The 13328-nt window shown below is 40.4% G+C and overlaps 1 protein-coding gene across 4 annotated transcripts in view; it reads right to left on the reverse strand.

Moving 5' to 3' along the window:
* The window catches only part of LOC108699714 (homeobox protein Meis2), a 96884-nt gene that overhangs the window by 6203 nt on the left and 77353 nt on the right, over positions 1-13328 (reverse strand). For 2 of the 4 annotated variants that reach the window (XM_018232204.2, XM_018232202.2), the window contains exons 10-12: positions 4677-4735; positions 3036-3146; positions 1006-1093 (exon numbers count right to left, since the gene is read on the reverse strand). In XM_018232204.2, the coding sequence (XP_018087693.1) occupies positions 1035-1093; positions 3036-3146; positions 4677-4735 (229 nt within the window). In that variant the 3' untranslated portion in view covers positions 1006-1034. The remainder of the gene's footprint in view (positions 1-1005; positions 1094-3035; positions 3147-4676; positions 4736-13328) is intronic. The other 2 variants (XM_018232205.2, XM_018232203.2) reach the window with 1 other exon arrangement.

A 13328-nucleotide genomic window follows, 5' to 3' on the forward strand; every position in this document is an offset into this window, starting at 1 on the left:
AACCACACGAGGCGATGCGCTTTTCAACAGTCGCCTGAAAATGCCTCCCCGTGTGGACTAGCCCTAAAGGGATACTGTCATGGGAAAAAAAGTTTTTTTTCAAAACACATCAGTTAATAGTGCTGCTCTAGCAGAATTCTGCACTGAAATCCATTTCTCAAAAGAGCAAACAGATTTTTTTATATTCAATTTTGAAATCTGAAATGGGACATATTGTCAGTTTCCCAGCTGCCCCCAGTCATGTGACTTGTGCTCTGATAAACTTCAATCACTCTTTACTGCTGTACTGCAAGTTGGAGTGATATCACCCCCTCCCTTTTTCCCCCCCAGCAGCCAAACAAAAGAACAATGGGAAGGTAACCAGATAGCAGCTCCCTAACACAAGATAACAGCTGCCTGGTAGATCTAAGAACAACACTCAATAGTAAAATCCAGGTCCCACTGAGACACATTCAGTTACATTAAGAAGGAGAAACAACAGCCTGCCAGAAAGCATTTCTCTCCTAAAGTGCAGGCACAAGTCACATGACCAGGGGCAGCTGGGAAATTGACAAAATGTCTAGCCCCATGTCAGATTTCAAAATTGAATATAAAAAAATCTGTTTGCTCTTTTGAGAAATGGATTTCAGTGCAGAATTCTGCTGGAGCAGCACTATTAACTGATGTGTTTTGAAAAAAACATATTTTCCGATAACAGTATCCCTTTAAGGAGTCAAAATTAGAGTTTCAAAAAATGTTCACCATTTTACGAATTTCATGGGAAGTTCGTGAATTTTTTCAGCAAAACGGGAGAAATTCGGCAAACACTAGCTATCGGCAGAAGGTTAACCAAAAGGGCCTCCGTTCTTCTTGCCGGGAGGACTGGTGCCATTGTTGTGTATTGAGCAGAGCAGCAAAGTATTAGAAGTGTAATTTACATCCATGGGAAGCAGCAGCTCAGAATCAGTATAACTATGACCATTAATAACACTGATTTGTTGGTAAGAAAAATCGAAATTGACTTACTTCCCCGTGATTGAGCCGCAAAAGAAGTGTTACATATAGTGCCACTGGCCGTCCATTCCCATGTTCATGCCCATTCCACTCATAGGCCCTGGAACCAAGAGAAAACCCAGTCAGGGAAACAGAATAAATGACATAAAATCCTCATCAATAAACTTATTGGAAGACACAATGAATATAACGCTTCACTTCTCTGTGCTGGTGCAGGAGGGTATCATCATCATCATCATTTATTTATATAGCGCTGTCAAGATACGCAGTGCTTTATCACTATGGTATGTATCACTATTGTGCAATTGCAGTCTCTGAACTAGAAGAGTTGAATTTTCAACTGAAACAACAGAGTTTTGGCCTTTGTTTTTGCTGCTCCTGGTTCCTTGAGGTCCACTGCTGCCTGAGACACTGCTGCACTTTGCTTTATGGCAGGATCACCTCTGTCCAGGGCCCAATTATGCAGTGGCCTAACTAGATGTTACAGGGTTTAAATAATGAACATTGGTTTAAAGCAGTAAAGGGGAGATTTATCAATGGTCAAATTGAAAATTTGATTTTTTTTTTTGTAATTCGACTAGGGAATAGTCCAAATTCAAATTTAAAAAAAATTAGAATTTTAAAATTGATCATGTAATGTCACTTTAAGAATTTGAATTTGACTATTCGACATCTAAAACCTGCCAAATTGGTGTTTTAGCCTATGGGGGACCTCCTACAATCAATTTGGAATCATTTGGAGGACTGTTGAAAAAAAAAATTTTGGGGGGGTGAAAATCTTCTAATCAAATTTGATTCAAATTTGCAACTCGATCCTATTCACCCATTTTTAATTTATTTTTATTTTTTTTTAAATAAATATCGATTGGTTGTTTTTTTGTTTTTAAAACCTCCCATAAACTCGAAATTCGACCCTTGATAAATCTGGCCCTAGATATTGTAGTTCTCTGGTCTCAAAAAGTGTAAAAAGTCACCTATGATTAAGTGTCGTAAAGATACGAAATGTGTAAGGCTTTATCCATGTGAACCGATATAAACTACTCAATTATATTACAAGTCTGTCTGGAAGATTGGTCTTTGGAAGGGCATGTTCCATTTTTTACATGATAGATGTTACTGGACCCCAATTAATTTTAGGGGCCCCAGAATATCTAGAGGTTGTCCTGTTTTAGCAATATATGATGAAATTAGGGATGCACCGAATCCACTATTTTGGATTCGGCCGAACCCCTGAATCCTTTGTGAAAGATTCGGCCGAACCGAACCCTAATTTGCATATGCAAATTAGGGATGGGAAGGGGAAATTTTTTAACTTCCTTGTTTTGTGACAAAAAGTCACGCGATTTCCCTCCCCACCCCTAATTTGCATGTGCAAATTAGGATTCGGATTCGGTTCGGCCAGGCAGAAGGATTCGGCCGAATCCTGCTGGAAAATGCCGAATCCTGGCCGAATCCTGGATTCGGTGCATCCCTAGTTGAAATTGCTGATTAATTAGTAGGGATGCACTGAATCCACTATTTTGGATTCAGCCGAACCCCCGAATCCTTCATGAAAGATTCGGTCGAGAACTGAATCCGAATCCTAATTTGGATATGCAAATTAGGGGTGGGGAGTGGAAACCATATTTACTTCCTTGTTTTGTTACAAAAAGTCACATGATTTCCATCCTCGCCCCTAATTTGAATATGCAAATTAGGATTCAGATTCAGTCTGGTCTGTCGGAAGGATTAGGGCGAATCTGAATCCTGCTGAAAAAGGCTGAATCCTGAACTGAATCCTGGATTCGGTGCATCCCTATTAATCAGGGCCTCTTGGGGCCCCCTATATTGCCTGGGCCCCCCTGCAGCCGCAGAGTCTGTTTCCTCTATAGTTACACATATTTCTTGATATCATCCTAGATTTTTGTAGGCGGTATATTATTTATTATAATATAATATACACAATAGAGCTCCCTCTGCTGATTAATAGAAGGGATTTTCCATTTCTGCCTAATTTTAATATTGGATTTCAGTCTGAATATCAGAACGAAATTTCAACTCACCCGCTGGCCTGATTCCCATGTGTTGCTGCCCGTCTAAAACAAAGCTTCCCATTGGCTGTCCCTCGGGACTATATGCTGCTCCTTGGCTCACTGAAGGATCAAGAAGAAAACCTGATTGTGGTCAAATGTGGACACAGAGAAGGAAAAAAAGAAGAAGAGACGTAGCAGAAAATCAGCAAAGGTTCCAGTTTCAGGACTGAAACACATATTAACAGCCCCCAGGAATCCACCGAGCAAATATTAGTGATAATTAACCAGACAGCAGAAACTTTATAGGGGCAGCTACAAACTGATGACTTGAATGATGCAGCGATCAGTTATAAAGTGTAGAAGGGAAATGTTTATTAAAGGGATCTTGTCATCGGAAAACATGTTTTTTTAAGAACCCATCAGTTAATAGTGCTGCTCCAGCAGAATTCTGCACTGAAATCCATTTCTCAAAAGAGCAAACAGATTTTTTTTATATTCAATTTTGAAATCTGACATGGGTCTAGACATATTGTCAGTTTCCCAGCTGCCCTAAGTCATGTGACTTGTGCCTGCACTTTAGGAGAGAAATGCTTTCTGGCAGGCTGTTGTTTCTCCTACACAATGTAACTGAATGTGTCTCAGTGCCCATGTAAAACATTTTTATTAGTGCTTTAATGCATATACAGCAGCGATTGTGTAGAACAGGCTCTGATTTAAGCATCAAGCAGAATTAAAATGTGAATCTTGGTGGTAATTATAGTGAAGTGCATCATTTTTACTTACAGAAACCCCTGTCCGTAGGAGAATAAAAAGATATTTGGAATGGGTAGTGACGAGTTATACGAATATACAAGTTTTGTGTATACACAAGGGTGTGCGCGCCAGCATTAAGGGCTCTTACTCACGAGCGTTTTTACCTGCGCTCCCCTGCGTTCCGTTCCGGAACGCAGGGGAGCGCAGGTAAAAATGCTCGTGAGTAAGAGCCCTACTACGGCGAGTGTTTTATTGGCTGTTGGGTTTATTACACACTGGCACAATTAAATATAATCCTCATGATAATGTTCATCAGAGCTGAAGTTATTCTATAAATATGTAGGGGTTATAATTGGAGGTTGCTTCCAAAGAACTTTAGACCCTTTCTCCCCGGACACATTCTCTCCATACACCCAAAAAAGGCTGCATAATAATGTAAATCAAGCCATCTTGGTGTGAATAGGCAATTAAAGGAAACAGACAATGGGCCACGTCTGAGAACGGCCTCCTTACACTGCCAGGAGCTGATGTGTGGGATTTGGGGGAGCAATGAGAAATTTAACCCATCCCCGTAAAAGCACTCACTCCAGCATTATGAGGGTTAATATGCTCCCTTGTGGCCTAGTACTTTGTGCCAATTAGTGGTTTGTGAAGAGGAGGGGTTGCAATTGTACCAAGAGCATTGTGGAAATCTCCAATTAGCACCAATTAGCTGCTCCCTATGGTGGGATGCTGAGATTTAAGGGGGTGAGATTGCCCCCCACTTCTTCTCCCTACTGTCTCCCTGAATGTCTTGCTGAGGCATTTTATTTACTGCCTATTGAGCGCCTCTCTGTTTCTTAAACCTTTGGCTGCCTCAAAGCAATGACAGAAGCCCCAATATTTAACCCGTTAAAAGGAAAGTCGAGTTCTTCTCACCTGCTCGATTTGATTGGTCAATCATTGGTTGTACTATTCGCCTCCTGGCATTGATAAACCTGCAACACAAAAACAAAAAACACCATGAAGCAAAAACAGTGCTTTGGTCATGTCCTCTTTAGGGCAGAGACACACGTGGAGATTCGGGGAGATAAGTCGCCAGCGACAAATCGCCTCTTCTTCATCTCCCCGCAATGCCTTTAGAATCTAAATTGCCGACAGGATGGCACTTGGAGCACTTTCTTTTCCGAAGTCGCTGAAGTTTCCTCGTGAGGCAACTTCAGAAAACGAAGCGCTACGAGTGACATCCCTCCAGCGATTTAGATTCTAAAGGCATTGCGGGGAGATTAGTCGCCCGAAGAAGAGGCGATTTGTCGCTGGTAACTAATCTCCTCTATTCTCCATGTGTATCTGCTCTAAGAAACTCAAGGCAATATTTGTCAAGTGTTACAGGTGGAGCATTATAATAAGTGGCTTTGTGTATTTTGTTACTGATATATTAATATTTCATATTAAAAACAATAATTCTGACTTTTATGATTCAAGCCCATTTTAAAGTCCAGCTGTTGTTCAGGATCACAATTATTTTGACACACATTGACTTCAATGCTTTTCGTGAATTTTTTGCCCATTTTTGCCAAATTCGCCCATCGTTATTAATTAGCCATCTTCAAGTTGAGCTTCTAGAAATAACAAAGTAAGCAAATAGAAATTCAAACACTCAAATACCAACCTAACAGGGCTTCCATCAGGTGGGAAAGCAATCTTGGCCCTGTCTAAGTAGGGACCTGGATTTCCCTGAAAGGGATGGGATGGAGTTTTTGTGAGTAGGGGTGGGGTTTGGGCAGATTGGTTGGATCTGTGGAGGGGGAAGGAAGGCATATTGGACCTCCCCAAAATTTATGAAGGCAACCCTGCTATTTGTCTTTCCGACGTCCCACCCAAACACCACTTCAATCCAAATTCTCTTTAAGCATCCTACTGGTTTATTTTGTAACCCTTGCTTGATAATACCCCTGTATGCTATAATTGAGATGTGTAACTATATATATAAAGATGATGAAGAAAAATAAAAATAAACCCATATTCTCTAATCTTCATTGTGCTGTCTCCAAGGAATAAAGTTGCCCTTGTTGTATGTACTGTGAAATGTGTGTCAAGTCCATGTTTATTTTGACATTGCAAGAATGAGGTCATGGAAGAAGCTTACAGAGCCAGACTACTTGTGACATCATAAGCACTAAATTAACCCTATAGGGCAAAGATCGCTGGGAATTAGCAGAAATTATATTGTTGCCTGTGAAGACTAAAAATACACCACCAGAATGAAGATAAATGTCTTCATGGATATTGTAGCATGTAGCTGGCTATCTGCAACTAGGGTTTGTCATACACAACCAGCCATTACACAAAAACAACTTCATGTTGGATCCTATTAATTATACCCTGAGTTACTAAATGTTTCCCTTATGTTATCTGCATTCACATACCAACAGGGCCAGATTTACATAGCAGTCACCCCTAGCCCTATCCCCTCCCTTTTATTTGTGCACATTTTCATCATTGTTTTATCATCGGACCCGAGCATTGGTCATCCCCAGTTTTTCTGCAATGATGTGGTTGGGCAGCATGTTACCCCCTAAAATCCTTCTGCCCTAAGCCCGGGCCCTGGTGGCCTCTCCACAAATCCTGTATAACAGTGATTCCAACCCCTTGGATGTTGCTCCCAGTGGTCTCAAAGCAGGAGCTTATTTTTGAATTCCAGGCTTGGAGACAAGTTTTGGCTGCATTAAAATAGCCAATCACAGCCCTTATTTGGCACCCCAAGAACATTTTTCATGCTAGTGTTGCTCCCCAACTCCTCTTACTTCTGAATGTTGCTCATGGGTTCAAAAGGTTGGGGATCCCTGCTGTATAGCAATAATATCTGTAGGATTGCTTTCAAGAGGTCAGTTTTTCTCCCTGTGATCTTTCAGTATAGCTGAGCTCCCCATTCAAACCTAAATGAAGTCCAGGCTTTTGTTTTCACATGGCTTCCCTGGGTCAGCAGAGACATCCATTAAACTGTCTCAAGTTTTATTGCCAGCCTTACAGAGACTATAGAGTCGACTTCAGGACTGGGGCCCCTACTCTTCCCACCTAATACACAACCACCTCCCGCTGACCCAAACTTTAAAACTAGGGGTCATTCAGAGGTTGGTGCCAACTGGGCTTGACCTCTGGTGCCAAATGTCATCCCCCAGAAATGGCAGTTTTTGTGACCTCCCCGCAACTTTCTCTCACTGATGTTCTGTATTCTAATAGAAAGCGGTTGTATTTGTTTGTATTTTTGTTATTTTTGCTACTGGTTAACATGGTACCACAGTTTTTGTTTTGTGCTTAATAGAAAGGGACCGTCCCAGAAAAGAAACTAGAAAAGTAGGTCTTTATTTGGGCCTAAAGGATCACTGAGGAATCCATCAGAGGGAATCATTCAGTTACATAGACTTACAGCTGATACCCGGATACCCACATATTATCTATGGAGATAATGGTTAATGCTTAATGAATATAACGTTTATTCGATATGAATAGGCTTGGGCAAAATTGACCTGTTTTGTTTCGCCAAAAATTCTTTTTTTCGCAGACGGCCATTAAACTCAATGGGCGTCAACATTTTTTGGATGCGCGCCGAATATTGACGCTCGTCATTTTTTTTGATGCACAATGCCATACACGTTTATGGATGTCATTTCTGCGGCAAAACAATGCGAAAAAATTCGCCCATCCCTAGATATGGATTAAATAAAAGAAACAATCAATGAATCCCTGCCAGTGGCACTGCTGATATATTTGCCATTTATAAAGTGACTGCTGCAGAGATGGAAATCTCTTTTCACCAGCCAAGAATCTTCAAAAGCAAGAGAAATGCTGTATATTTGGAATTATTAACAGGCTGAATCAAGGACTACACCAAAATGCAACCCCCGGCTGCTAAATAAAACATTCAGAGTTTCCCACCGAAGGTCTGGCTTCGCTCCTATATCTAATGGCTGTTCAATCATTGCTTGAGCCTAAATCATCAGCCTAGGAGGGTACAAGAATCACACAGAGAAGTGTATGAGGAATGTGTTGGGGTGTGAGTGACAGATTTATCAGCTGTTAGACAGTGAAGGGTTAAAGGAGCCCACGGCACAGCATTAACCTGGAGCCCAGGGAATTGGCACCATTTGTATTTAGCAGTAGGGATGTGAAGGGAGTAGGGTGTGTATACTTTTACACACACATGTGTTTGGCATTAGACACACAGGGAACTTTCCCTCCACCCCCTCCCTAAAAGCAGATAGTAATGGCCCCCTATTTGACAAGGACATGGAGAGCCATAAGTCACTGGGCCGTTAAGGCTGGATTTCATTTACATGGTAATCCCACAATGAGTGCCTGCCATTTTTCATGTTACCTTAACTGGTAATTGTTGCCATTAATCCTCCACGTTTGAGTTAAAGAGACCCCCGCAGAGTTGCACCTAAACACGACCATTGCTGCAAGTCAATCATATTAGTAAATTCTACTGAAACTACAAATCTATGTACCTCTGTCCTCCATCAATTCTCTATAGAAACCCAGAGTTTCACCCCTATGGACCAGACAATTGACGGACATGTAAATTAGCAGAATTTACAATCAAACACCCCCCAGTCTTTACATGTTTTAGTGCATCAATTTAAATAAATATTCAGTGTAATGCTGACATTTCTGATTGGGAACAAAACCCACTGGTGGAACAGAGGCAGGTTCAAATCCCCAAGTCTAATTTGGGTACCGATCCAGTGTTGCTTTAAATCACATGTAATATTTAAAATATCGGCTTAAAAATCAGAATCCCCATTATATAGCATCACAAATCAGTACTAATATATCCTTTGTGGACCAACACCATTGGATATGAGGATACTCAGCAAAATTCTCCCCCCAACAAAGACCCTCTGAGGCCTGGAAACCATTAGCAATCCCCACCCCCAACACACCTCCAACCCAGGGCTCCAGGCTTCAAACAAGTCGTTAAATGGAGGGTTGACGGTTCAAAGAAGGGTCATTTCTTTGGATACGACGCAGAAATGTTTAGTAAACTGGGAGACCTCAACCCCATCACCAGGGCACTCGACTCTAAACTGGCAAATACAGCAAATAATCTTGTTGAAATGAATAAAAATGTAAGAAAAAAGTTTAATAGTTGTAAAGTTATTATTAAATATTGTTACAACCAAAAGCAGTATTTGTTAATGTCAAGTTCTGACTCTTGAAACAATATATAAGGTCTGTCCTCCTCCTCCTCCTGGTCCAGTTAATTCACTTTTCTACATCTTCCCAAGTCACTTTCCTCAGCAAAGTTCCTCTGAATCCATCATCAAATGCAGTTTATCAGCTTAAATTCCACTCGAGGCCCAAGAAAGCTGCTTCCTCAACATCATTGTTTGCTTGGACCAAATTAATATACTTTCCACCTTCAATATAGAGGCTCCAGTACCTTAACTTATACTCGAAATTGTCTGAATATTGTTCTTGTGATGCACAGATAGGATACACTTTGTAGGTGTTTATGCAGCAGTGCTGATGAATGAATCGATAGCAAGGGGTGACATATATATTCACCAAGTAACAGTTGTTTTAGGAACTACAGTATGTATACTGAGTACTAATATATATATAATACAGTATACTGAGTACTAATATATATAATATATACTGAGTACTAATATATATATAATACAGTATACTGAGTACTAATATATATATATAATACAGTATACTGAGTACTAATATATATAATACAGTATACTGAGTACTAATATATATAATATATACTGAGTACTAATATATATAATACAGTATACTGAGTACTAATATATATATAATACAGTATACTGAGTACTAATATATATAATACAGTATACAGAGTACTAATATATATAATATATACTGAGTACTAATATATATATAATACAGTATACTGAGTACTAATATATATAATACAGTATACTGAGTACTAATATATATATAATACAGTATACTGAGTACTGATATCTAGGCAGAATGGTATGAGTTAGTTTAAGAATGATGATGATGATGATAATGATGATGATGGTGGTGGTGGAAGAAGGGAGGCAGATGGTAGTTTACTGCATTTGTTGTGGGTTTTGCATATGCCGTGTGCCACTGGGAAGGGGAGATAGCAAGTTTGGGCCCCTATAAGCCTGAGCATTTGGCATATCAGTCTGATACAACTGGCCCTCATGATGAAACCTTCCCTTTGCTAAATGGGGCTGAGCTGCAAAGAGAGAGAGAGAGAGAGAGAGAGAGAGAGAGAGAGAGAGAGAGAGAGAGAGAGAGAGAGAGAGAGAGAGAGAGAGAGAGAGAGAGAGAGAGAGAGAGAGAGAGAGAGAGAGAGAGAGAGAGAGAGAGAGAGAGAGAGATTGAGAGTGCAGTATGAGATAAACGCTTGGAAGCCATGGTCTGGAGGTTTGGTCTATGTGCAATACCTTGATTTTATTTCAATCTTTTGAATGGTGTGATAATAAAAGCAAATTTTTGGCACTTTCCATAGCATTTGGCCACGCTGCATTTTATTTTCTCCAATCCATCAATGCAATCATTTCCAAAAAAGAAATAAACTCAGACACATACTGCCATGGGAGTCCTCACACCAGTACTAGTGGGAAATGAGAGGACACTTTCCATGAGGCAGCCAGGAGATCGCTTCTTTAAACGGAAAAAAACAAAACAAAAAAGGGAGAGCCTCTGGAAATGGAGATATTACAGAGAGGGACCTTTGAAGAGATGAAGGTGAGAGTGTGTCGGTCCTCAGCCTTTGGTCCCCTGATTAGGAAGATATTTTATAGGTCTCAGGGAGACATCTCTGCTCCAGATGTTACCCGTCCATCAAGCAGCTCAAGTGGACAAGTAGGCTGGAAGGGATCATGTCTGAGCTTTGATCTGGGATAGAGGAACGGCTGATTTATGGACTGGAAACTCTCTTCATCCTTCTGTTTTACTTTCTGTCCTAAGGCAGAACCGCATATTGCAGAAAGCAGGGAAATGCAATTCTTTACAACATCAACAACAAGCTCTGACAACTGAAACACGGGTTTTCTTGGCCTTAACAAAGCTCCCAGGCATTTCCTCTGATGCTCCTGTTTCCCCCTTGTGTTTTCCCTCTCTCTCTTTCTCTTCAACATATTTCTTGTTGTTTAATTTATTTGCAGTAAATGGAATGGACTGTGGCCAAGATGCCTGGGGCACAAACACACCTGTATATACAGAATGGCACTACAGACGGACGCACAAAGCTTTACCTTCCCCAACTGGCTGGATTATTTCTAGCTCTACAGAAAACCTCAGAAATCCACCGTAATCTCCCCCTTTAGCCTTTGGGTACTTCCATGAGAATTTAATTTTATTGCAGCAGCTTATTCAAAGGGAACATTTCTTTTTTCTGTGAACCTTTAAAAAACACAATTCTTCAAGTCTTCCTTTTCTCATGTCTCGTCACTGTCCCGCTTTGTATCATGTGTTTGTATTTTATTTAGTGGTGTCTTAAAAACTGTCGGAAAACAATGGATTTGTCACAGTCTTTTGCTATTAACCCTAATCTAATCTCTAAATAATCTCCCTGAATCTGCCTGTGTGCCATGACCCTTAAAGGCCATGTAAAGGCAAAAAAATAAAATCCCATTTTTACTTTTTTTAATGAAAAAGAAACCTATCTCCAATATACTTTAATTAAAAAATGTGTACTGTTTTTATAAGAAACCTGACTGTATGCAGTGAAATTCTCCCTTCATTTACTGCTGTGGATAGGAATTGTCAGACGGTCCCTAACTGCTCTGCAGGGAAACAATCATACTTATGTACAGCAGGGGGAGCCCCCACCTTACTTACCAGCCATGCAGAACTCAAGCAGCTTTGTTTATGACAATCCCTAAGCAGCCCAGATCTGAGCATGTGCACAGTCTTAGTCTTGCAAAGATGTATAACAAAGTAACAAGATGGTGACCCCCTTGGCCAACTTTGAAATCATAAATCATTTGTTTGATTAGGCTTGTGGTACAGTAAGTTCATGTTTATGTTTAGTATACAAAATACAGCATTTCTAGCCTTATTCTATTTTACACTTTACTTGCCCTTTAAGCTTGGAAACTTGCAGTGCAGAGAGTAATATTATTTTGTTTAAGAGCAAAGATAATGCAGGGGTGAGTCTACCTTGCAAAGTCCATTCTACAGAGTTTCGTCCAGGTACAGCGCGTTACTATCCTTCTGCACTTGCAGATTATGGAAATGTATTGCAACACAAAGACTATGGGGTAAATTTATCAAAGAGTGAAGTTCCGCCACTAGAGTGAAATTCCACAGCTCTAAATTTATTTCTATGGGATTTTGAAAGGCGTTTTTATCAATGGGTGAAAGTGAAAGTTCACCCTTTGATAAACACGCCTATAAAAATCCCATAGAAATGAATGGAGAGTGGCGGAATTTCACTCTAGTGGCGGAACTTCACTATTAACTTCACTTTTTGATAAATATACCCCTATAAAGCAGCGAACTGAGAGGGGCAGATTCACTAAGGGTCGAATTTCGAAGTTAAAAATCCTTCGAAATTCGACCCTCGAATTGAAATCCTTCGACTTCGAATATCGAAGTCGAAGGATTTAGCGCTAATCCTGCGATCGATCGATCGAAGGATTTTTCGTTCGATCGAACGATTAAATCCTTCGAATCGAACGATTCGAACGATTTTAATCCAACGATCGAAGGAAAATCCTTCGATCAAAAAAAGGTTAGCAAGCCTATGGGGACCTTCCCCATAGGCTAACATTGACTTCGGTAACTTTTAGCTGCCGAAGTAGGGGGTCGAAGTTTTTTTTAAAGGGAAAGTACTTCGACTATCGAATGGTCGAATAGTCGAATGATTTTTACTTCGAATCGTTCGAATCGTTCGATTTCGATCGAATTCAATCGAATTTAACCAATTCGATGGTCGAAGTACCCAAAAAATACTTCGAAATTCGAAGTATTTTTCATTCGAATCCTTCACTCGAGCTTAGTGAATCGGGCCCTTAATCAAGAGCCACAGCCGGAAAAAGATGAGGCTAAAGGCAACCGATAAGTGATTCCTGAAAATGCAGTGTTTGCTCCGAATGATTCACTGCAGAATTGTCTTCAGTAGGATTTATCCTGGAGCATTGTAACAATGAAGAATAATAAATAACGGTGGAAGTATTCAAATGAATCGATCTGTGTTGCTCTTTAGCAGCTGTAGACTAATGCCAGGCCCTTAGGGATAAGGTTCAACTACTGCTTCACCGTCTCTAATAGCGAGAAGTGTTTGTTGCACAGGGATCAAGTCCGTTGTATAAGATGCAAGGAAGCACCGGTATTCGGGCTGGGGCGAATTTGACCCATTTCGTTAAAAGTAGAAATGTCGCCGATGGCCATTAAAGTCTATGGGCGTCATTTCCACGGCGGAAGAAGGCGAAACAATTCGTCCATCCCTATGCTGAGCTAGAGATCAGTGCGGTGCTGGTGGGTTTTTATAAATATGCATTTCATTCACTTTTTATACTCTACTTTGACCCAAATGACTATACACACCTTCAGAGATATGCGCAATAGTGT

This window comes from Xenopus laevis, chromosome 8S, assembly GCF_017654675.1.
Source record: "Xenopus laevis strain J_2021 chromosome 8S, Xenopus_laevis_v10.1, whole genome shotgun sequence".
NCBI classification, from domain to species: Eukaryota; Metazoa; Chordata; class Amphibia; order Anura; family Pipidae; genus Xenopus; species Xenopus laevis.